This window comes from Bufo bufo, chromosome 4 (assembly GCF_905171765.1).
Source record: "Bufo bufo chromosome 4, aBufBuf1.1, whole genome shotgun sequence".
Lineage (NCBI taxonomy): Eukaryota > Metazoa > Chordata > Amphibia > Anura > Bufonidae > Bufo > Bufo bufo.
In genome coordinates, this window is record NC_053392.1 from 383985064 (window position 1) to 384010602 (window position 25539).

Sequence of the window (25539 nt, forward strand, 5' to 3'; positions counted from 1 at the left end):
GGGTTTTCTGCTGACGTGGTCCGTACCATGATTCGTGCGCGTAAACCGGCATCGTCCAGGATTTATTACCGAACCTGGCGGGCCTATTTGAACTTCTGCGAGACCTTAGATGTTCATCCCCTTCGGTTTTCTCTCCCCACGATTTTATCCTTCTTGCAGTCTGGTCTGGACTTGGGTTTGGGTCTCAGTACCCTAAAGGGTCAGATCTCAGCGCTTTCGATCCTCTTCCAGCGTCCTCTGGCTCCGCTCGGTCCAGTTAAGACCTTTCTTCAGGGGGTTGCTCACTATGCTCCCCCGTATCGCGCTTCCGTTCCATCTTGGGATCTTAATGTTGTGCTGACGGCTCTCCAATCTTCTCCTTTCGAGCCTCTGCGTAGGGTTTCCCTTCGCTTGTTGTCTTGCAAAGTTTTTTTCCTCGTTGCCATCACGTCTCTTCGGCGTGTGTCTGAATTGGCGGCACTTTCTTGCGTAGAACCCCTATTGGTTTTTCACCAGGACAAGGTGGTTCTCCGCCCTGTCCCGGATTTCCTTCCGAAGGTGGTGTCCGCTTTTCACCTGAATGAAGATATTGTCCTTCCTTCTCTGTGCCCGTCCCCGTCTCATCCTCGGGAACGGGATCTTCACCGTCTGGATGTTGTTAGGGCTCTGAGGATCTACTTGGATGTAACTAGACCCTTTCGGCGCTCGGATTCTCTATTTGTGGTTCCGGAGGGTCCGCGCAGGGGGCTGGCGGCATCTAAAGTGGTTATTGCCCGCTTCTTTAAGATGGCTATTGCCGAGGCTTACCGTGCTAAGGGCAGGGAGCCGCCCTTTGGTGTTACCGCTCATTCTACCAGAGCGGTCGTGGCTTCCTGGGCTCAGCGAAATCAAGCTTCGGCTGAACAGTTGTGTAAGGCGGCCACCTGGTCTTCTTTGCACACTTTCACCAAGTTCTACAGGGTGAACACTTATGCATCGGCGGATGCTGCTTTGGGCCGCCTGGTCTTGCAGGCGGCGGTGCCTTAATGCATATGGTGCTTTAATTCATCTTGGGTTGTGGTCCCTCCCTCTTTTTGGACTGCTTTTGAACGTCCCAAGGTTTCCTGTGTCCCCCAAGGAATTGGGCGAGAAAACGAGATTTTTGTATAACTTACCAGTAAAATCTCTTTCTCGCTCTTCCTTGGGGGACACAGCACCCACCCATTGTTTTGGTTGCCCTGACGGGTGTTTTGACTTGTTGGTGTTAATTTGGTTGATCCTTGCCTTTGTTTTAACTACTTGGGCACATAACTGGTAGTCTCTCTCTCCAGGCTGAGGGTATAGCTGCTGGAGGAGGGGCTTAACAGTCTTTCACTTAGTGTCACGCCTCCTATGGAGATGAGCTATACCCAAGGTTTCCTGTGTCCCCCAAGGAAGAGCGAGAAAGAGATTTTACTGGTAAGTTATACAAAAATCTCGTTATTACACTGCCCAATTTTTCGTTATGAACACTCGTTCGAGATCATCTGGCAGTGTAATACTGCCGCTGATTGTCCGATACTCTATCATCGGGCAATCAAAATCTTTTGACATGTTAAAAAAAATATATTGTTTGCAGGCAGCAGATCGTGGTGTCTAATAAAGATCTGTCGTCAGCAAACTACTACACAGTATTGGGGATGAGCGTTGGCATACTGATCGCTCCTCCCCATGCTGCGGAGGAGATCGCTACTTGTGATAGCAGCGGTCTCCTCCACTAGCGAGCAGGCGATTGCTGGGAGGGATACAGCCTGGTAATACAGCCTTAATACTCATCTTACCGATCCCCTGCTCTTCCTGTGCCACCGCTTCCTGAGTCCACCACCTGTGTGCGTACCCTAGCCTAGCCTAACCTTTAGTCACTGGAGGCTTGGGAATGGAGGGGGTTGGTAAGGTGAGTATTACTTAGTTAGTTTTTTATAACATTGTAAGCTTTTGTTAAATAATTAATAAATACAGGAGCTGGACAAATCCTTTAAAACCTCAGCATTACCCAAGTAGACAAATACAGCACTTCTGTGAGCTACTTTCATACTTAGTCATACTTACTCAGTCATAGGAATCACACATCATCCCGAAATTGTGGTTTGTTTGCAAGTGTGTGTCCGCAAAAAAACTAGTAGATGTGTGTGTATATACAGTCGGGTCCATAAATATTGGGACATCGACACAATTCTAAAATTTTTGGCTCTATACACCACCACAATGGATTTGACATGAAACTAACAAGATGTGCTTTAACTGCCGACTGTCAGCTTTAATTTGAGGGTATTTACATCCAAATCAGGTGAACGGTGTAGGAATTACAACAGTTTGCATATGTGCCTCCCACTTGTTAAGGAATCAAAAGTAATGGGACAGAATAATAATCATAAATCAAACTTTCACTTTTTAATACTTGGTTGCAAATCCTTTGTAGTCAATTACAGCCTGAAGTCTGGAACGCATAGACATCACCAGATGCTGGTGATGCTCTGCCAGGCCTCTACTGCAACTGTCTGCAGTTCCTGCTTGTTCTGGGGGCATTTTCCCTTCAGGTTTGTCTTCAGCAAGTGAAATGCATGCTCAATCGGATTCAGGTCAGGTGATTGACTTGGCCATTGCATAACATTCCACTTCTTTCCCTTAAAAAACTCTTGGGTTGCTTTTGCAATATGCTTTGGGTCATTGTCCATCTGCACTGTGAAGTGCCGTCCTCTGAAGCATTTGGCTGAATATGAGCAGATAATATTACCCGAAACACTTCAGAATTCATCCTGCTGCTTTTGTCAGCAGTCACATCAATACTAGAGAACCAGTTCCATTGGCAGCCATACATGCCCACGCAATGACACTACCACCACCATGCTTCACTGATGAGGTGGTATGCTTAGGATCATGAGCAGTTCCTTTCCTTCTCCATACTCTTCTCTTCCCATCACTCTGGTACAAGTTGATCTTGGTCTCATCTGTCCATAGGATGTTGTTCCAGAACTGTGAAGGCTTTTTTAGATGTCATTTGGCAAACTTTAATCTGGCTTTCCTGTTTTTGAGGCTCACCAATGGTTTACATCTTTTGGTGAACCCTCTGTATTCACTCTGGTGAAGTCTTCTCTTGATTATTGACTTTGACACACATACACCTACCTCCTGGAGAGTGTTCTTGATCTGGCCAACTGTTGTGGAAGGGTGTTTTCTTCACCAGGGAAAGAATTCTTTGGTCATCCACCACAGTTGTTTTCCGTGGTCTTCCGGGTCTTTTGGTGTTGCTGAGCTCACCGATGCATTCCTTCTTTTTAAGAATGTTTCAAACAGTTGTTTTGGCCACGCCTAATGTTTTTGCTATCTCTATGATGGGTTTGTTTAGTTTTTTCAGCCTAATGATGGCTTGCTTCACTGATAGTGACAGCTCTTTGGATCTCATCTTGAGAGTTGACCGCAACAGATTCCAAATGCAAATAGCACACTTGAAATGAACTCTGGACCTTTATCTGCTCATTGTAATTGGGATAATGAGGGAATAACACACACCTGACCATGGAACAGCTGAGAAGCCAATTGTCCCATTACTTTTGGTCCCTTAACAAGAGGGAGGCACATATGCAAACTGTTGTAATTCCTACACCGTTCACCTGATTTGGATGTAAATACCCTCAAATTAAAGCTGACAGTCGACAGTTAAAGCACATCTTGTTTGTTTCATTTCAAATCCATTGTGGTGTATAGAGTCAAAAATGTTAGAATTGTGTCTATGTCCCAATATTTATGGACCTGACTGTGTGTGTGTGTAATATATATATATATATATATATATATATATATATATATATATATACACACACACTGCTCAAAAAAATAAAGGGAACACAAAAATAACACATCCTAGATCTGAGTTAATTAAATATTCTTCTGAAATACTTTGTTCTTTACATAGTTGAATGTGCTGACAACAAAATCACACAAACATTTTAAAATGGAAATATTTCAACCCATGGAGGTCTGGATTTGGAGTCACACTCAAAATTAAAGTGGAAAAACACACTACAGGCTGATCCAACTTTGATGTAATGTCCTTAAAACAAGTCAAAATGAGGCTCAGTAGTGTGTGTGGCCTCCACGTGCCTGTATGACCTCCCTACAATTCCTGTGCATGCTCCTGATGAGGTGGCGGATGGTCTCCTGAGGGATCTCCTCCCAGACCTGGACTAAAGCATCTGCCAACTCCTGGACAGTCTGTGGTGCAACGTGACGTTGGTGGATAGAGCGAGACATAATGTCCCAAATGTGCTCAATTGGATTCAGGTCTGGGGAACGGGCGGGCCAATCCATAGCATCAATGCCTTCGTCTTGCAGGAACTGCTGACACACTCCAGCCACATGAGGTCTAGCATTGTCTTGCATTAGGAGAAACCGAGGGCCAACCGCACCAGCATATGGTCTCACAAGGGGTCTGAGGATCTCATCTCGGTACCTAATGGCAGTCAGGCTACCTCTGGCGAGCACATGGAGGGCTGTGCGGCCCTCCAAATTAATGCCACCCCACACCATTACTGACCCAATGCCAAACCGGTCATGCTGGAGGATGTAACAGGCAGTAGAACGTTCTCCACGGCGTCTCCAGACTATGTCACGTCTGTCACATGTGCTCAGTGTGAACCTGCTTTCATCTGTGAAGAGCACAGGGCGCCAGTGGCGAATTTGCCAATCTTGGTGTTCTCTGGCAAATGCCAAACGTCCTGCACGGTGTTGGGCTGTAAGCACAACCCCCACCTGTGGACGTCTGGCCCTCATATCACCCTCATGGAGTCGGTTTGTGACCGTTTGAGCAGACACATGCACATTTGTGGCCTGCTGGAGGTCATTTTGCAGGGCTCTGGCAGTGCTCCTCCTGTTCCTCCTTGCACAAAGGCGGAGGTAGCGGTCCTGCTGCTGGGTTGTTGCAGAAGGACCCGTCTTCGCACAGGTATATTTCATCCATTTAATTTAATGTTTGTGTGTGTCGTTAAAAGACATTGACAGTATCCACTAGAACAGTGACATCTACAGTACCCCACCCCTTTAATAGTGACCTCCACAGCGGCTGCCCCTTTCTCCTTAACAGTGATTTCCACTCCTTAACAGTGGCCTCTACAGTAATCTGCCCCTTAACCCTGACCTCCATAGAAACTTGAATGGAGCTTAGCCCCGCCCAGGCCAGTGATACTAGTCGTGACGTCACTGGGCCTGCGGTAAACAGCGAGTAGGCTGCGCCGCTGCCTTCTCAAACAGCTGATCGGTAGAGGTCCCGGGTGTCGGATCCCCGCTGATCAGATGCTGATGATCTATCCAGAGGATAGATCTTCAGTTTAAAAGAACTGCAGAACCCCTTTAACTGTGACCTCCACAGTAGCCTGCCCCTAGGGTGGCCAGAGGTCCGATTTTAGGTCGGATAGTCCGGCTTTCATACTCCCTGTCCTCCGTCCGATGCAGGGCCTGGACGGACACAGGGATGTCCTTTTTGAACAGCTCACTCTCCGACAGCAGCACTGTGCTGTCTGAGCGTGAGCTGCAGAAAGAAAGTCACCCTCCCTCCCACCCCTACAGCTGACAGAAGTTGATGTTTACCTTCATTTTTTTTCAATTCCTGTCGGCTGTGGCGTGGGAGGGGCTGGCCTAACCAGATCGGGGCGTGGCAAAGTGGGCCTGGGGGCAGGGTTTTTAAGTCCATCTTTTGAGGGTGGCCTGAATGGCCACCCTACCTGACCCTTAACTGTGACCTCCACAGCACATCACTCCCTTAACAGTGTCATCCACAGCGCGCTGCCCCTTTAAAGCTGACCTACAGCAGTGAAGAAAAATGGCTGGGTTGTTATGGAAACCTGGTGTAAAACTATGTGTATGTGGAGACTAAGGACCTGTGGGCTTCTAACTAGACGTGGTGAGAGTGACTCAATAAGGTCCTGGTAGGTTGTCACCGGTATATGGACCCATGATGACTGCAGTGCATCCCACAGCTGCTGAAGGGTGCATGGGGGAGGATACATAGAGTGAGCATGACGATCAAAGTGGTCCCACGGAAGCTCAATTGGGTTCAAGTCTGGGGAATTAGGTGGCCAGGGTTGTACTTAAAAGTCTTGGTCATGCACTTCCAACCAGTGTCGGACATTTCTAGCCGTGTGACATGTTACATGGTCTTGTTGGAAGATCCCATCCACCCAATAAGAATCTATGGGTGTACGCCATACCCAAATCAGTTGATAGTGCCTTTATGGATGAAAGGGCAGAAAGAATGCCACGAAAAGATTCCCCAGAGCATAACTCTGTCACCCCCAGTTTGTGTTCTTCCAGCAATGGTTGCAGGGTGTTTGTTCTCTGATGAAGCAGAAAAACGTGACTCATCAAAGAAGGCAACCATTTGCCGATCAGCAGAGGTACAATTCCAATACTGCTGCCAAAACTGAAGCCTTTTTTTGCTGATGCAACTTCGTTAGAGTTGCAGTGACCAACTGTCTTCATACACAGTGGGGTTCACAGAACTGTTTTAGACACACGTCTTGTAGCCCCCTGGTTCATTTTAGCTGTGAGCTGCTCCACTGCAGTGTGTCAGACTGTGATTGTGTACCTTCATAGCCGACGTTCATCTCTTACATCAATGGCACATGGTGCTCTGCAGTTCACAAACTGTGCAGTTTTAGAAATACTGCCACCCTTGGCCCGAAAGCCAATAATCATCCCTTTTTACAAGTCTGATAAATCACCCCTTTTTACCCATGGCAATAACGAGGGATATGTGTGCAGGCAGCCTATCACACACCTTATATACCCACCAAGCCAGCTCATGACACACGACGTCCTTCATGAACCAAGAACTGCCTTTGTCGAAAGTAGGAATTGGTCGTAATAATGTGACACGACTGTGTGTGTGTGTGTGTGTGTGTGTGTGTGTATATATATATATATATATATATATATATATATATATATATATATATATATATATATATATATATATATATATATATCTCTATCATGCTTTATGACAGTTTTCTGAGTCAAGTATTTAATATTTTGCGTCTTTCCTTACAGACATAGGCTATGAGAATATGATTAACACAATGCTGAAAGATTTATTTAAGCTGCTTGTGGCATGTGTGGCTGAACCTACTGAAACCATCTCTCGAGTGGGCTGTTCCTGTATTAGGTAGGTATTGATAAGCATCAGATGTTGGAAGTAGTAGTTTCATAGTGGAAATCAATATAACCTTGTGTCTCCAGTGCACAAGTTAACAATGTTATTAACCCCTTAGTGACCACGCACATTTAAAAAAAAAAATTGCATTCCAAGACCTATAACTTTTTTGCTTTTTCATCAATGTATTTGTATGAGGTCTTATTTTTTGCAGGACAAGTTATAGTTTTTAATGCACCATTTTAAGTACATGTAATGATTGATTGAAGCAAGCTGTTTAGCTAAAACCCCCTATGTTTACGTCAGTAAAAAGGCGTATTAGTGGTCCTTAAGGGGTTAAAAGAAATGTCCCCTTACAGCATTGTGTCCCCTATCCACTGGATAAGGGATAAATGTCTGATTGACAGGGGTCCAACCACTGGGGCCACTGCCGATCACGAGAGTGGAGCAGCGGACATGCATGTGTGTGTCTGCTGCTCCATTCAAATAGGGGAACAGAGGTCAGACCCCACCAACCAACCACTTATCCACAGGATAGGGGATAATTTGTTGTATTTGGACGGTTATGTCCTTATGTCTTTTTTTGTATTTGATCCCATTGTGTTTTTCTGTTTTTAGATATGTATTGGTAACCACAGGACCAGTCTTTACAGAGGAGATGTGGAGACTGGCTTGTTGTGCTTTGCAGGATGCATTTTCAGCTACGTTAGAACCAATGAAGGTAAGAAATGATTAATGTTCTATATAAAATTAATACAAATTTCCTCTGTAAGCGCATAACTAAGTACCATCTCCTATCAGAATCTATTAGGTTATTTCCATAGTGGGTCGGAAAGTTTTTCTGGAGATGCCTGCGAAGTGAAGGTAGCAGCACCATCTTTATCCCCCAATGCAGAAGCCGAATACTGGAGAATCCGTGCCATGACACAACAGGTAAGGGCCTGCAAGTGATATATGGCACTTAAGAATGAGGTATACTATACATTTTTATTCTAACTACCCACAGCATAATGTTGTCGCTCGCCATGACCAAGCTGATTGGCTACTGGCCAGGAAATGGAAAATATGCCTTTGCCAGAATCCAGTTAGTGTGCTCACTGGGAATGAAAATTTTATGAACCCTTGGAACTAAATTTGAAGAAGATGAGATGATTCATTTAAAGTACTGCTTTCCGATTAATGATGTATAATGTATGAATTGCTTGTTGATAACTCCAGAATATTGTGGAAGAAGCCAGAAGTGAAAGATTAGTGTGAGCAACCATAATGCCAGAATCACCTTCTCGGTTTTTAATTGACACACATTCAACTGTGTCTTCTAAATTTCTAGATGATGTAAAAGTTGAAATGGTTAGAAATAGCTCAGTACATATATATATATATATATATATATATATATATATATATATATATATATTGCACTATCCTCTACTTGGTGATATGTCAAAATTAAATCCTAAATTCATCAAATTCAGGAATCATTATTACCTTTTGCACCAACCCATAATCATTGATGTCATTTCTATTGGCAGGTGTTCATGTTAGATGCCCAGTGCTCACCAAAAACCCCAAACAATAAGGAAGGCTTTGAACATGCCCAGTCCTGCGTGCTTATAATTGAGCTGCCTCCAGATGAGAAGCCCAATGGACACACACAGAAAAGGTAAGGCTCGTGGTAGGTAGATAGACAAGTAGGTTAACATCTAAGGCTGTCAGAATCAGTCCCAGGAGATGTAACATTTGTCATATTTCTGCACTTTTGGCCATTTCTCAGCAGATACCAGAGAATAGTCAGGGTCCAGAATACCAATAATTCTTGCCTCTTCTTGGTTGGTGTGCTTTGTGTTAAGCAGCGAAGAGGTTGTCCAGTATTACAAGCCAATCACTGCAATGTCCAAAAGTCTTTACATTTAGTGAAATGAACTGGTGACACCAGTAACGACTGAGCAGAGTCCTCTTTATTGTCATTAAAGGGTTTGTCTCACATTAGCTAATGCCATTTATCATGTAGAGAACGTTAATACAAGGCACTTACTAATGTATTGTGATTCTCCATATTGCCTCCTTTGCTGGCTTGATTCATTTTTCCATCACATTATACACTGCTCACTGCATCAGTGGTCGTGCTTGCACATTATAGTTAAAACTGCTGGCCTCTCTGGTGGCTGGGACTCTGGGAGCTCTCATAAGTAAGCATGCACAGCAGCGCTCGGCCACCTTGTATCCGCGTTGCAACGGGGCCGTAACCCCTGGAAAAATTTTATGGAAGAATGAATTGGGGTAGCAAAGGAGGCAACGTTGACAATCACAATACATTAGTAAGTGCCTTGTATTAACTTTCTCTACATGATAAATGCCAATTGCGGAAGTCAGACAACCCCTTTAAAGAATATAAATAAAGACTAAAGCGACTTGAAAGAATCATTATGTGTTGGACGTCTTTCTATTCATGTTGAAAACCCCTTTAAGAGCTCTGTTGTTCTGCTGCAGGCCAAAATAAAAAAGGAGAGCAACACACATTTGACTTTGCATCTCCCCTATCACTTCTTAAGGGTGTGTTAGACTGCCAGATTTTCTGGCAGAAGATCGCTAACGAGCGCTCGTATGAACTCTCAGTAGCAATCATCTGGCAGTCCAATACTGCTGCCTTCAAATGCCCAATGATTGCTTGTTCATCAGGCAATTGTGATTTTTAAGCTTGCTTAAAAATCACAATAGTGCCGGCAGCAGATTGTGCCGTATAATAACTATCTGCCGCCAGCACACCTCTGCCCTGCATGGGGACGAGTGATGGCATAGCGATCTCTCCTCCCCATGCCACGGAGGACATCGCTGCATGTAATAGCAGCTGTGTCCTCCGCTAGCTATCTGACGAGTTCCGGGAGGGAATGCTTCTCTCCAGACAATCGTCTGTGGCATCTGTGTGTATAATACACCATTTAGTCTCTCGGAGAGGTAGGTAAGTCCACAAAGCAGCTCCAAAGCTTTAATCCTTAGGCCTGTATTACACCAACAGATTATCTGACAGATTTTCTGACTACTCATTGGTCAGATGGACAATTACACACACAGATCTTTTGTTATACACGCCAACTATTCGTCTGATTGAACAGATATTGGTCAGATATTCTGTTGGTGTAATACACGCCTTAGGCTCTCAGTGCTGTACATATATGGTGTTATGAGAGTCTTTAAACATGGTGACCTCTCACGCAGTGGCGTTGCTAGGGCTGGTGTCACCCGGTGCGGTAGAAAATGGTGTCACCCCTTTCCCCCCCCCCCCTCCCCGAAGCAAATTTTTTAGCCATATATGGGGGCTATGGTGGTGCTACTGCCATAGGGGGCATCCGTTAGCTCAGCAGACCCCCCCTAGCAGTCAGAGCCTGGTCTCGGGAGGGGCACTTCCAGATTATTTTCTGTCCGCCACCACAAAACAATGGTGCTTATAGAACAGACTCCACAGTGTAGCGGTATACTGTATATTGTGTGGCACAGTGTACCGGTATACTGTATATTGTGGGGCACAGTGTAGAGGTATACTGTATATTGTGTGGCACAGTGTAGCGGTATACTGTATATTGTGGAGCACAGTGTAGCGGTATACTGTATATTGTGGGGCACAGTGTAGAGGTATACTGTATATTGTGTGGCACAGTGTAGAGGTATACTGTATATTGTGTGGCACAGTGTAGCGGTATACTGTATATTGTGTGGCACAGTGTAGAGGTATACTGTATATTGTGTGGCACAGTGTAGAGGTATACTGTATATTGTGTGGCACAGTGTAGAGGTATACTGTATGTAGTGTGGCACAGTGTAGAGGTATACTGTATATTGTGGGGCACAGTGTAGAGGTATACTGTATGTAGTGTGGCACAGTGTAGAGGTATACTGTATATTGTGGGGCACAGTGTAGAGGTATACTGTATATCGTGTGGCACAGTGTAGAGGTATACTGTATATTGCGGGGCACAGTGTAGAGGTATATTGTATATTGTGTGGCACAGTGTAGAGGTATACTGTATATTGTGTGGCACAGTGTAGAGGTATACTGTGTATTGTGTGGCACAGTGTAGGCTATATGTGTATAACAAACATATTTCACATAAAAACTTAGTTACTTGGCTCGGCCCTTGGGGATCTCGGACGCCACTTCCACACTTTGGTCGGGGGCTCGGCGGAGCTGATGTTGTGTTTTATCCTAATGAGAAAGATTTCATAATAAGGATTTGGAGAAGGGGCAGAGGGATAGCAGAGCAGGGGGAGGCTGGTGCTGCTACTAGGGGGTCATACCATGGGGGAGTAATAAAGCCCACCATAATGCCCCCTCCCCCCCTAGTAGAAATAATTCTCCTTTTAATGTGACAGTGCAAAAAATACCCCCTTGTAATGCCCCCAGTTGAGCTAATGTCCCTCATAGCGCTCCCATAATGTCCCAGTATAAAATACCCCTATATAGTGCCCCCAGTGAATTCCCCCATAGTGCTCCTCTCCCTCTTCCTGCTAGTGCCCCCCATAATGTACCAGTATAAAATGCCCCATATATAGTGCCCCTGTAGATGCCCCTCAGTGTCCGGCCTCTGATGGGCTGCCGGCCTAGTGTCCCCATAGATGCCCCCCCATCATGTGCCAGTATCAAATGCCTCTCCCCCCCCCCCCCCACATGTCCCAGTATCATAGTGCCATCTCCCATCCCCCCAATGTGCCAGTATGAAGTGCCTCTCTCCTCCCCCCCACATGTCCCAGTATCATAGTGCCATCTACCCCCCAATGTGCCAGTATAAAGTGCCTCTCTCCTCCCCCCCACATGTACCAGTATCATAGTGCCATCTACCCCCCAATGTGCCAGTATGAAGTGCCTCTCTCCTCCCCCCATGTCCCAGTATCATAGTGCCATGCCATCTCCCCCCCCCCCCCCCCAAAAGTGCCAGTATCAAGTGCCTCCCCCCCATGTCCCAGTATCATAGTGCCATTCCATCCCCCCCCCCAAAAGTGCCAGTATCAAGTGCCTCTCCCCCCCCCCCCCATGTGTCAGTATCATAGTGCCATGCCATCTCCCCCCCCCATGTGCCAGTATCAGGTGCCAACCCCCCTCCCCCCATGTGCCAGTATCAAGTGCCTCCTGCTCCCCCCATGGCAGTAACAGTCGGGTATTAAAAAAAAAAAAAAAAAAAAAAACACTTCTACTTACCTCCATGTCAGCGTTGCAATGCAGCCTCTTCCTGTGTCCCGCCCTGTATGTCCATATATGGAGTCAGTGCTTGTGTATTTCAGAAAAGGTTCTGCTAGGATTCGAACCCACGACCTTCTGTATCAGAGGCAAAGCATTTAACCTCAAGACCATAAGAGGTGCCTTGCTACTGACTGAAAAAATGTGAGACTTAGCTGGCTAAGTGTACATCTGTACATATGACAGCTGCCCTAACACATCCAGCACTGCTATATCTCTATATGACAGCTGTCCCAGCACACTCAGCTTTGCTATATCTCTATAAATGATAGCTGCCCCAGCACACCCAGCTCTGCTACATCTTATACACATGACAGCTGCACACTCAGCTCTACTATATCTCTATATATGACAGCTGCTCAAACCCAGCTCTGCTACATCTATACACATGACAGCTGCCCAAACACACCCAGCACTGCTACATCTAATACACATGACAGCTGCACCAGCACACTCAGCTCTACTATATCTCTATATATGACAGCTGCCCCAGCAAACCCAGCTCTGCTACATCTATACACATGACAGCTGCCCAAACACACCCAGCACTGCTACATCTAATACACATGACAGCTGCACCAACACACTCAGCTCTACTAGATCTCTATATATGTCAGCTGCTCCAGCAAACCCAGCTCTGCTACATCTATACACCTGACAGCTGCCCAAACACACCCAGCACTGCTACATCTAATACACATGACAGCTGGAGCAGCTGTCATATATAGAGATATAGTAGAGCTGAGTGTGCTGGTGCAGCTGTCATGTGTATCATATGTAGCAGAGCTGGGTGTGCTGGGGCAGCTATCATTTATAGAGATATAGCAGAGCTGAGTGTGCTGGGACAGCTGTCATATAGAGATATAGCAGTGCTGGGTGTGTTAGGGCAGCTGTCATGTGTATAGATGTACAGCTATAATTTTTCAATCAGTAGCAAGGCTGTTCTTATGGTCTTGAGGTTAAATGCGTTGCCTCTGATACAGAAGGTCGTGGGTTCGAATCCCAGCAGAAGCTTTTCTGAAATACAGCCTGACTCCATATATGGACATACAGGGCGGGACACAGGAAGAGGCTGCATCGCAGTGCTTTGCCTCTGATACAGAAGGTCGTGGGTTCGAATCCCAGACACATCTTTCCCTCTCCTGAGGACGGCAATACAAATGATTCGTAAATCGGCCCTGCTGGTGTCACCCCCATCAATGGTGTCACCCGGTGCGGTCCGCACCCCCCGCACCCCCCTTGCAACGCCACTGCTCTCACGCGTAATGCAGGCACCGTAGCACCGTTTCAAACAGCAGAGGCCAGCTGCTATATATGACAGTAGCTCATGTCTGCAATCGGCAATAATGTTGATCGCAGGCATTTAAGCTTTTAGATGTCAAGCGCGACCACTGTATGGTGATCAAAAAGTCACACACACTCCAAAATGGTATCAATAAAAACTACAGATCGTCCCTCAAAAAATGACCCCCCCCCCTTCCCCCACACATAACTAGACATAACTATAAAAAAAAAAAGTTATGGCAATGTAAAAATATTTTTTTTTTCCAAAGTTTTATATTTTTTAGTTTTAGAACACAAAAACTACACAAATGAGGTATTGTTGTAATCATACTGACCCAGAGAATAAAGGGCACGGCTCGGTTTTCTACATAGAGAACGCTGAAGGGACAAAACTCATAAAACTGTGGCAGAATTGCGTTGTTTTTTTTTTTTTCAATTCCACCCCATTTGGAATTTTTTTTCCTGCTTCCCACTACATTGTATGCCATATTAAATGGGGGCATCAGAAAGTAAAACTTGTCCTGCAAAAAACAAGTCCACATACTTGTGGCTCTGGGAAGACAGGGAATTAAAATAAAAACGCAAAAATGAAAAAACCTCTGGTATCCCTGAGGTTAAAGAGGAACTACTATCAAAACATTTGTTATTACATATTTATAGCCTATTATACTGGCAGAGAGCATCCTCCCTCTACAGCAGCAGTAAACTGACAATGGATTCCCTATGATACCGATATGTATATGAGTTGAATCTTTGTGCTGACTGCTACTGAAGGAATATTTTTGTATGTCGTTTTTGGTGGAATAGTACTGCCATAATTAAAAAGAAATAGCCAAACATTGTAAAGAAATGTGAATAATGCGTTATCCCTCTCTGTCACATGATGTTCTTCTGCACATTGTGACTACACATTTCCTTGACTAGTTTGGGGACTGCTAGATAGCTTTTACTATCTAGGTTACCCTAGGGTTCTGTATCTGTGATATTAAAGGGGTTGTGCAGGCGGTAAATATTGATGAGCTATCCTCAGGATAGGTCATCAGTATCTGATCGGCCGGTGTGTGACACCCAACACCCCCACCGATCAGCTGCGTGTGCTTCTTCCTGTTCATTACATTGCCCGTCGTCTTAGAAGTGCAGTGAAATTACAAGTACTCGCTCCATTCACTTGAATAGAGCGAGTACTTGTAATTACACTACATCACCACTAGAGGGGAGACGATGCACAGTGTAATGAAGCTTCAAATATTGATGACCTATCCTGAGGATAGGTTATCAATATATACTGCCTGCACAACCCCTTTAAGGGGCTTGTAGCTAGTTATGATTATTTAGTGGTTACTGGTAAATTAAGAATTTTGCCTCTCATTGGTATAGATTTTTGCACATACAAAATGTACGGTACTTTTATTTTTTGTATTGTACATATTGTTTGCATAGTCTTGCTCTTCTAATGTTAATTCTTTAAATTTCTGCTCTCTGAACATTCATAAATATTTGAATTGCTTTTAGCTGCCTTTGTTCTGTTGTGCTATTATTGTACATGCATGGATCCTTAGAGGGATATTCCCTTGACATTTTTAGCATATAAAATCAATGTCAACCTCTGTGTGAAAGGAGAGGTGTCTGCACATGCCCTGTTCTCCCCATTGACTTCTATGCAAGTAAAAAAAAAAAAAAAACATTTGCAGCAGCTGTGAGACAGAGGTCGAGGGATAGGTGCGATTCCTAGAGATGGGAACTGCACCCATCGGACATTAATGGTATAAGTGCATGATAAGTACAGCTGCGAGACCTGGCTTTCTTATGTCCACAGCCGAAGGTCAATGGACTGACTGTAGAGGTCACTTTTTCCTATATGTCTGTGTCTTACTTATGACTCTACAGCGCACGGGCTATTTTGTAAAATCATAAGGAAGCAAATCTCTGTCATGTGATACTGCAGTGTGTGTGTGTGTGTGTGTGTGTGTGTGTATATATATATATATATATATATATATATATATATATATATATATATATATATATAAAATTTTCACCTTTAATCTTGCTTTCTGAAAGATATTAGGGGACATTAAAATAGAGAACTTTGGCATTTCTTTTTCTAAGTGGCCCCTATTCTCTTTCACTATTTGTGATTCCATTCTGATAACACTGTCACCAGTCATGGGTAGCAGTGGAGGAGGTTCTAATTTTCTGCTGACCATAGCTAGTCCATGTTATCATCGTTGTCTCTTGTTTTATATGTACTGGTGTAATTGCTGCATGTACAGCTTCTAACTCTCTGCCCTTTTCTTTCCTGCCTGTAACTAACGCTGTGCTACTAAACAGAAAGCTGGGGTAAGATCTTATGTTGCATGGAGCTCTTGCTTTGTGAAGCTAGCAAAAACGTCAGACAGTGGTTACATCAAATGCACTGAAAATGTTGTTGTTATTTTTGTACCTTCTACTTACCTATACATCTGTGACAGCATGTTGTGCTCCACATGGGTTAAAGTGTGACAGCCGCTGCTTTGATCCTGGATCAGCATAGTTGTCGCTTTCTCTTGGAGTAAGAGCAACCTCACTAGAAGTGTATAACATGCAGTGACTGAAACACACCCTGGTCCCAGGGTCTCGGACCACAAAACGCCATTTGGGGTATTTTCCATCCAAATAAATTATTAGCTGATTGGTGTAACACACATTAGCAAAGTATTTCTCTCAGTGGAACATATTGCATAGAGGTATCTCCCAGGGAAAGAGAACAATCTCACTAGCGCCACTTTGTGAAAGTGGCTCTCTATCAGTCAAAATCCAACTTTTTAACAAGTCTTGGGGTATGAGTCTCAATACAGGGTTGATCTCTTTAAGGACAGACAGTACCTTGCCTAAGCTGCATCCAGGGCATCGCATCTAGCCATCTAGAATCCTCCATACTGATAAGGGGCACCCCAAAACAACTGTCTACAAATGGATATTTGGTTTGGCTAGTTTCCCTTGTCAGATCCCAAGGTGTTTTGGATTTTGACGAACAGGGATCCACTTCCAGAAGGTGGTGCTAGCAAGATGGTTCGCTTTCCTTGGGAGATACCTCTTTGCATATTTTTTTTCCCTTGGAGCACTGCTAAAAAGTCTACATATAGGACTGGTCTCTTTAAGGACAGCTAGTTCCCTGCCTAAAATGGAACATTTAGAAACAATAGCATGGAGGTAGTAGCACCCAAGACACCTCCTCCCCTTCAATTTGCATATATTTGTAGCTGACCCAATTTCCCACCAGAACTTTGAAGGATCTAAGAGCTGAGATATTGAAGATGTTTATCAGGGGCATCGCATTAAGAACTGTTTTACCCAACCTTGAATTCCACTAGATTGCTAACTATACCTCTGCATACTGGAGGTCTTTGGGGCTAAAGGGGTTATCCCATTAGGACAGCTGTGTCATGTTACCATATTAGAACATATAGACATTATAGAGGGTGGTCTCTTCTCTAGAGCAGATACGCAATGATCAGTTGTTATAGACAGGAATTTCAGTAGCTAAACACATGGTGATCAGCTGATCACCACGCTGAAAAAATAGAAAAGGGGAAAAAAGATCCAGTAGAGTCTAAACTGGTAGTCAAACCAGATTGTGGAGATCTTGCACATACAATTCCCTTAATAAGTACAAACCATATATAAGAATTAGTGGAATTTAATATATAATGGTAAATGATCTCTAATGTAATGCATTATTTAAAGCACAATGGAGTAGAAGTGATAAGCAATGCTAATGCAGATCATGGTCTCCTAACACCCGTTCTTCTTTCTTAAAGTATTCCATTCAGGACCATTGTAGTCAGCTTGCTTTCTCATCAAGTTCTGCTACAAAACCTTTATGACATTTTGCTGGAAGAATTTGTAAAATGCCCTACAATGACTGAGGATAAAGCTGCTTCTCCCCCTGAAGCTAAAACCGTTGGATTTCTGAGATACATTTCAATGCAGAACTTGGCTGTTATTTTTGACCTGTTGTTGGACTCCTATAGGACAGCCAGGGAATTTGATGCACGTCCTGGTTTGAAATGCTTACTAATGAAAGTTTCTGGCATTGGCGGAGCTGCAAATCTTTATCGGCAATCGGCAATGAGCTTTAACATCTACTTTCAGGCTTTAATTTGTGCCTTGTTGACCAATCAAGACAACATTACTGCTGAGGTTGTGAAGAAGATATTGTTTGAAGAAGATGACAATAGTTCAGATTCCTCCCAGCAGTGTTCATCAGAGGATGAAGATATATTTGAGGAAACTGCTCAAGTCAGTCCTCCAAGAGGGAAGGAAAAACGACAGTGGAGGGCTCGAGTTCCATCACTGAGTGTTCAGCCGGTCAGCAACGCAGATTGGGCTTGGCTGGTTAAGAGACTTCACAAACTGTGCATGGAACTTTGTAATAACTACATTCAGATGCATCTGGACCTGGAAAATACTGAGGATCACCCAGGTATTAAGGGAGATCCTTTCTTCATCCTACCATCTTTTCAGTCAGAAACCTCAACACCATCAACTGGTGGTCTCTCAGGGAAAGAAACACCATCTGAAGATGACCGATATCTTAATAGGGACCACCCTATTGATAATGTCCCATCAAGAGGTTTTGCTGCATCAATGCCACAAAGTCCTAAGTTGGAGAAAATAGATCAGGGCAGAAAGAAGGAATGGTGGGAGAACGCTGGCAACAAAATCTATACCATAGCTACCGACAAAACAATTGCAAAACTCATGACCGAATACAAAAAGAGGAAGCAACAACATAACCTGACTACATTCGTTAAAGACACAAAGTTGGATAAAAAGGGAGGGCAGGAGTCTCCTATGCCGCAAAGACCTCAACATCTGGTTGACCAAACTCAGATGAGACACTCCTTCAGTGCTGGCCCTGAGATCTTGAGGCAGGAGAAGAGATCCCGCTCTGGATCCACTGTTAGCACGTTCAATATCTCAACAAGGGATGCAGAAGCGCAAATACAGGTAATCCAACTTTGCTGTAACTTTGTACAGCGAGTATATGCTCAGTTCATTGCAACCTTTATCATAAATAGGCTGTACCTGCTTATGTGCATGTGTGGTCACTGATACAGGAGACAGAAGTGGAGGCATTACAAAGATGAGTATAGTTATAACACAGAAGTAAGGCTTTAACCTCATTAACAAAAACATATTTACCATGCAGAGTTAGGTTTAAACAGATTGGAGTAAGGGGGTTGGTGTAAAAAAATGCTTATTCTATTAATCTGTTGAATCAACTGCCACTTTAATGGTGCCATTCCAGTCCTCCCTGCCAGTCATTGTCTACAATATTACAAATAACAGGAAGACTATACAACAGACTGTGCATCCACTGATAATTTAAAGGCTATGTACACCTTTATTATTGCACTGTACTTATTTAGAGCTAAAATAATTTTTTTCAATTGGTCTTTCTTAAAAATATGGAGTCCTTTTTATGCACATAGCTGAGATGCTGCAGTAGCAGCATGTGGATTTTCTGTCATTTGGGGAGATGACAGGTTCCTTATCTCTGCTCTCTGACAGTATAAACACTCATCAAAGCTCAATCCTTATTTTACTGATAAGAATGTGGCTTAAATAAGTGTTTATGACCTCTTAGTAGTTTAGAGATAAGGGTTATTAGATGACCAGCACAAAGTAAAGGTGAAAGTACCATTCACAGAGCTAGAAAAATAGTTAACCTTTTGTGACAGAATGGCCAATTGAAAATATGATTTTTAGACAAAAATGAGTAAAATACAATCATAAACAAAAATTGCCTCCAAAGGTGTACATAGCCTTATAAATGGATCTTTATTAAGCACCACAAATTTAAAATTCTGTATACAATAAAATAAACCTTATGTAGGACTTCTTATGGCCTCACATAAATGTGTGAAAACTGGTCCAAAATAAGGACAATCATGAAGACCCAGATACACAAATATATGCATTCCATAAAGAGGAACTCAGTGTATATCATTTCCTGTGCCTGGAACTGGTGTCTCAGAGTACAGTTGATGATATGCATCAGTTCCTCTTCATGGAGTGCATACTGGAATGCTTGATGCATCGTTTCCTGTCCCTGAAACGCATATCCGATCATGCGGTCCTGTGGACATGCAAAGCTAATTCTAGTGAACGCCGGGGACCCCATTATGTTTTCTTCTTCCATTTCATCCTGATGATATTGTGGTTTCTACACCATATGTATTCGCAGATGATTTTTATTTGTTTGTATTACTTTACCTTTACAGCGCTCCAGACTAAAAAAAAATATCAAGGAGCCATTGGCTCCGAACCTGAAAAATTTAGGAGCCAAATAAAATTTTTAGTCGCCAAATTTAAAATACATATAATTACGGTATAATAAAAAAAAAATCTTACCTAGTCACGATACCAAAATTTTGATTCGATACCATAAAAAAGTATTGCGATACTCGATACCATGCCCAAAAAATAAAACGCCAAAAAAGCCGCATGCATTCCGTATTTTATGGAACGTCTGGACCATAATAGACCAGTCCGATCCTAATTTTTGTCGGGACAAGGTGACAAAAAAATGCAAATTGCAAGTTTTTTATTTTTTTTCTGTTACGGCGTTCACCGCATAGGAGATATTTTTTAATATTTTAATTAGTTTGCACTTTTTCGGGCGTGGCAATTATGTAATATGTTTATATATTTTATATGTAAAATTGGGAAAGGGGGGCGATTTTAAACTTTTTGTATTATGGTGTTTTTATTTACTATTAGCCCCCTTAGGGGCTAGAACCTGGGATCTTTCATCCCTTGTCCTATTCACCCTAATAGAGCTCTATTAGGGTGAATAGGACTTCATACTCTCCCTGCTGCCCTGTGCTTTGTGTACACGGCAGCAGGGAGCTTTACCATGGCAGCCAGGGCTTCAGTAGCGTCCTGGCTGCCATGGTAACCGATCGGAGACCAGGATTACACTGCTGGGGCTCCGATCAGAAGCTGCCACTGCCACCAATGAGAAGGAGGGGAGGGGACCCTGTGGCCACTGCCACCAATGAGGAGGAGGGGAGAGGGGACCCTGTGGCCACTGCCACCACACCAATGATTATAATAGTTATAATACTGGGGGGGGTTGGGGGCGCACTGTGCCAACAATGATTATACACCTGAGGGGTTAATTGCGGCAGATTGCAGCACGCAGTCATAGAGGCTGGGTGCCGGGTTTGGGATATGGCCGGCACCCACAGCCTGCGTTTGTATTAAGCATAAACTATATTCATTGGTGGCACAGTGGCCACAGCCCCTCCCCTCCTCCTCCTCCCTGGTATCAGTCCATTGGTGGCAGCGGCACAGGGGGGAGGGACTGCCTCCTTCTCCCCTGTGCTGTTGAGAAGAACATGGCACGCGCTGACAGCAGTGCGTCCCATGTCAGTTCAACTCGTGTGTGAAAGAGGCAGAGCAGGGGAGGGTCTAGGCGCAAATGGCGACAAGACTACACTTGATGAACTTATGTCTTTTTTCAACTGTATTAAGTATGTAACTATCTGTCGGGTGAAAGTCAAGAACTCCCATACATATTAGATTGTTGGCCAGCCCCAGCCAAAGCGGCAAATTCATTGATAATACACAAATTTGTAGCGGGTCTTTTTATATTAATGTGTATGGCTGGCCACCTTTAAAGCAAACCCTTTTTCTAAATAATGGTCCACTAATGATCAGCTGAAAATTACAGGTCCAGCAGCTGAAACCCACCAGAGATTGGCTGTGGAAGCTGCTGGTGGCCACACATTTCTCCTGCTGTAGTGTATTCAATTGGCCAAGTGACTATGTACAGTCTTGGCCAAAAGTTTTGAGAATTACATAAATATTGGAAATTGAAAAAGTTGCTGCTTAAGTTTTTATAATAGCAATTTGCATATACTCCAGAATGTTATGAAGAGTGATCAGATGAATTGCATAGTCTTTCTTTGCCATGAAAATTAACTTAATCCCAAAAAAAACTTTCCACTGCATTTCATTGCTGTCATTAAAGGACCTGCTGAGATCATTTCAGTAATCATCTTGTTAACTCAGGTGAGAATGTTGACGAGTACAAGGCTGGAGATCATTATGTCAGGCTGATTGGGTTAAAATGGCAGACTTGACATGTTAAAAGGAGGGTGATGCTTGAAATCATTGTTCTTCCATTGTTAACCATGGTGACCTGCAAAGAAACGCGTGCAGCCATCATTGCGTTGCATAAAAATGGCTTCACAGGCAAGGATATTGTAGCTACTAAGATTGCACCTCAATCAACAATTTATAGGATCATCAAGAACTTCAAGGAAAGAGGTTCAATTCTTGTTAAGAAGGCTTCAGGGCGTCCAAGAAAGTCCAGCAAGCGCCAGGATCATCTCCTAAAGAGGATTCAGCTGCGGGATTGGAGTGCCACCAGTGCAGAGCTTGCTCAGGAATGGCAGCAGGCAGGTGTGAGCGCATCTGCACGCACAGTGAGACGAAGACTTTTGGAAGATGGCCTGGTGTCAAGAAGGGCAGCAAAGAAGCCACTTCTCTCCAAAAAAAACATCATGGACAGATTGATCTTCTGCAGAAAGTATGGTGAATGGACTGCTGAGGACTGGGGCAAAGTCATATATTCTCCGATGAAGCCTCTTTCCGATTGTTTGGGGCATCTGGAAAAAGGCTTGTCCGGAGAAGAAAAGGTGAGCGCTACCATCAGTCCTGTGTCATGCCAACAGTAAAGCATCCTGAGACCATTGTTGTGTTGGGTTGCTTCTCATCCAAGGGAGTGGGCTCACTCACAATTTTGCCCAAAAACACAGCCATGAATAAAGAATGGTACCAAAACACCCTCCAACAGCAACTTCTTCCAACAATCCAACAACAGTTTGGTGAAGAACAATGCATTTTCCAGCACGATGGAGCACCGTGCCATAAGGCAAAAGTGATAACTAAGTGGCTCGGGGACCAAAACGTTGACATTTTGGGTCGATGGCCTGGAAACTCCCCAGATCTTAATCCCATTGAGAACTTGTGGTCAATCCTCAAGAGGCGGGTGGACAAACAAAAACCCACTAATTCTGACAAACTCCAAGAAGTGATTATGAAAGAATGGGTTGCTATCAGTCAGGAATTGGCCCAGAAGTTGATTGTGAGCATGCCCAGTCGAATTGCAGAGGTCCTGAAAAAGAAGGGCCAACACTGCAAATACTGACTCTTTGCATAAATGTCATGTAATTGTCGATAAAAGCCTTTGAAACGTATGAAGTGCGTGTAAATATATTTCACTACATCACAGAAATAACTGAAACAAAGATCTAAAAGCAGTTTAGCAGCAAACTTTGTGAAAACTAATATTTGTGTCATTCTCAAAACTTTTGGCCACGACTGTAGTATCATGGTCATGCCTGGTTCTCCAGGGCAGGAGCTGCTCTTTCAGCAACTGACTTGTAAAACAACAAGCCCTTTTCTTTGTAAGCTCATATGGGCCGAGCTGTCTCACCTACTGTATATTTCACCCTCCATTTTGAGTATGTATCACACAATTTTGTTTGTGATTGTATCAGTATTGCATTACTTTTATCCAGTTTTATATCGCATTGTACAGGTGACCAAATATTAAGGTTCATGAATCGTAATTTTATGTTCCAAGATATATAATATTTATAATACATTTAGGCATTCCTGTACAGTACCCAATATATGTATTTTTCTGTTTTAGGCCTGGACCAACATGGTGTTAACCATTCTAAATCAGATTCAAATCCTGCCGGACCAGATGTTTGCTGCTCTGCAACCTGCTGTGTTTCCTTGCATCAGCCAGCTGACCTGTCATGTAAATGACATCCGCGTGCGTCAGGCAGTCCGGGAATGGTTGGGCAGGGTCGGCAGAATTTATGACATCATTTTATAAGGTCATTGTATGATGCCCCTATCATTTTTACATATCAAATTCCTATTTCAAAACAAAATCTATTCTAATGAAGGTTTATTACATTTTGTAAGTAGAAAACATCATGGATATTTAAAGGTCTGAAATATTTTGCCTATCTTGCTTTATAACTGTCTTGTCCATTTCTAAGAATGTCTAATAGTTATTATTTTCTCTATGTATGTAGTTATGTTACCTGCCAAGACACTACAATACTGGTTATACTCTGCTTAAAGTAATACTAAATATGACAGCTTTTTCAGAGCTTCGCCAAAATTCATCTCTTAAACCAGCTGAACCCTGCAGTGCCAGGCTGGTCTTTTACTAGTAGATTGGTTGGATTATAAATACCTAGATTTGCTGCTTTACATGCCAGTAGGGTGATGTAGTTGACCTTACAAGAGACCACACTGTACTCCCTAAATGCTTAAAGGGAGTATTCCAGGATTACTATGGTATTTAACATATATGCTTATGTAGTTACCTGATGTGCATCTTTCCCGTGCTATTTTATTTCCAGTTTGGTTTACGGGGTGAAAACGGGTCAGGAGAGTCCAATCACTCCAATGGGTTGTTTCCATCCTGTATGTAGCACTTCCTGTTGCTGTATCCAACTAAACCCATGATGCACTTCTCCTTTCTCTGCCATAGCTCCAGCACCGCCCCTAACACCCACCTAGTTTATAACTCCTCCCACCCAGTTACAAAGACACTCTCCTATCACTGACACGCCCATGGACATTACATCACAGGAAATAAGAAAGAGCTGCATGGACATGGTCATGTGACCACCACCCAGAACAGAAGATAGGAGCAATAAAGGTGAAAAAAAGACATTACAAAATTACAGCTACCGTCATAAATGATTATTTTAAAGGATATTGATGCAAACTAGAAAAACCCTTTAAGCACCTCTACATTTTTAGCATTTTAAAGGGGACTTACACTCACTGACTTTATGCATTTTCCTTGTAATGACCTAACCTTGCATCCCTTGGTGCAAGTATGCTTTCCATTTTCACACTAAACTAGTTACAAGTGTCCCTTCAGTTTAGAGGCGCATCTGCTGATGTATTATGTGCCTACTTTTTGTACTGGAGTAGACAGCAGAAGCGATTTGAGCAAGAAGGCAGTGGCGGAATCTGGAGATCATGTAAAGGGTTAAGGAGTTGCATTGCACTGCCAATTGTGTACCTCCACATGAAGACGATTACTATAGCGTTTTCCACTTTGCTGTTTGTCTGTCACACGTATAATATACGTAGCAGTTATTCGATTATTGGTCTGCACACAGGTGACTGCACTGACCCAATACTATAATATATCAAACTGTTTCCAAATCCTCACATAAATATGTAAAGCATTGCTAAGAAATGACTGCTACATAATAATATTGGTAGAACAATGCAACACAATAGGTATATCCGTCAATCATATCACTAATCTGTATGTTGGTCCATGATCCTTTGTTTTCTATAGTCATTAGTTGCTTTATTACAATGATGCCATGCTTCTGCCTTGAATGTGAACAGAGACTAAATGCATTGCAGGTTTGTTCTTTTCATTCTGGGCCCTCTGTGTTATTGCCCTGTGTTCAGGTTTTATGGGTCAATGCTATTCTCATTACTGTATATTTTTATACTATTATCCTAAAGACATTGAATTGTTGAGGCTATTTTTGGGACATTTACTACTAGCATAACTGTACAATATGGTGACCCCTTCATTAAAGGGGCCGTGTCGAAATGTACAGTAAACATATCCTCTTTTCACAGGATAGGGGGTAATTGTCTGATCGGTCGGGGTCTCGCCACTGGGACCCTTACCAGTCACATGAATGGAGCAGTAGTCGAGCATGTGTGCTCCTGGGACTGCCGGAGATAGCCAGACAATGTACCCAGCCATCTCTGGCAGTCTCCTAAAAAATAAATAAATAATGGATTGGCAGTGTCCATGTTC

At 43.4% G+C, this 25539-nt stretch overlaps 1 protein-coding gene across 3 annotated transcripts in view; it reads left to right on the plus strand.

The window, feature by feature from the left end:
• ARFGEF3 (ARFGEF family member 3) overlaps nt 1-24207 on the plus strand; it is a 133014-nt gene extending 108807 nt beyond the window's left edge. For 2 of the 3 annotated variants that reach the window (XM_040429210.1, XM_040429211.1), the window contains exons 29-35: nt 7042-7156; nt 7763-7865; nt 7946-8077; nt 8677-8807; nt 15990-15998; nt 17459-18650; nt 23371-24207. In XM_040429210.1, the coding sequence (XP_040285144.1) occupies nt 7042-7156; nt 7763-7865; nt 7946-8077; nt 8677-8807; nt 15990-15998; nt 17459-18650; nt 23371-23562 (1874 nt within the window). In that variant the 3' untranslated portion in view covers nt 23563-24207. The remainder of the gene's footprint in view (nt 1-7041; nt 7157-7762; nt 7866-7945; nt 8078-8676; nt 8808-15989; nt 15999-17458; nt 18651-23370) is intronic. The other variant, XM_040429212.1, reaches the window with a different exon arrangement.
• The last annotated feature ends 1332 nt before the right edge of the window (nt 24208-25539 follow it).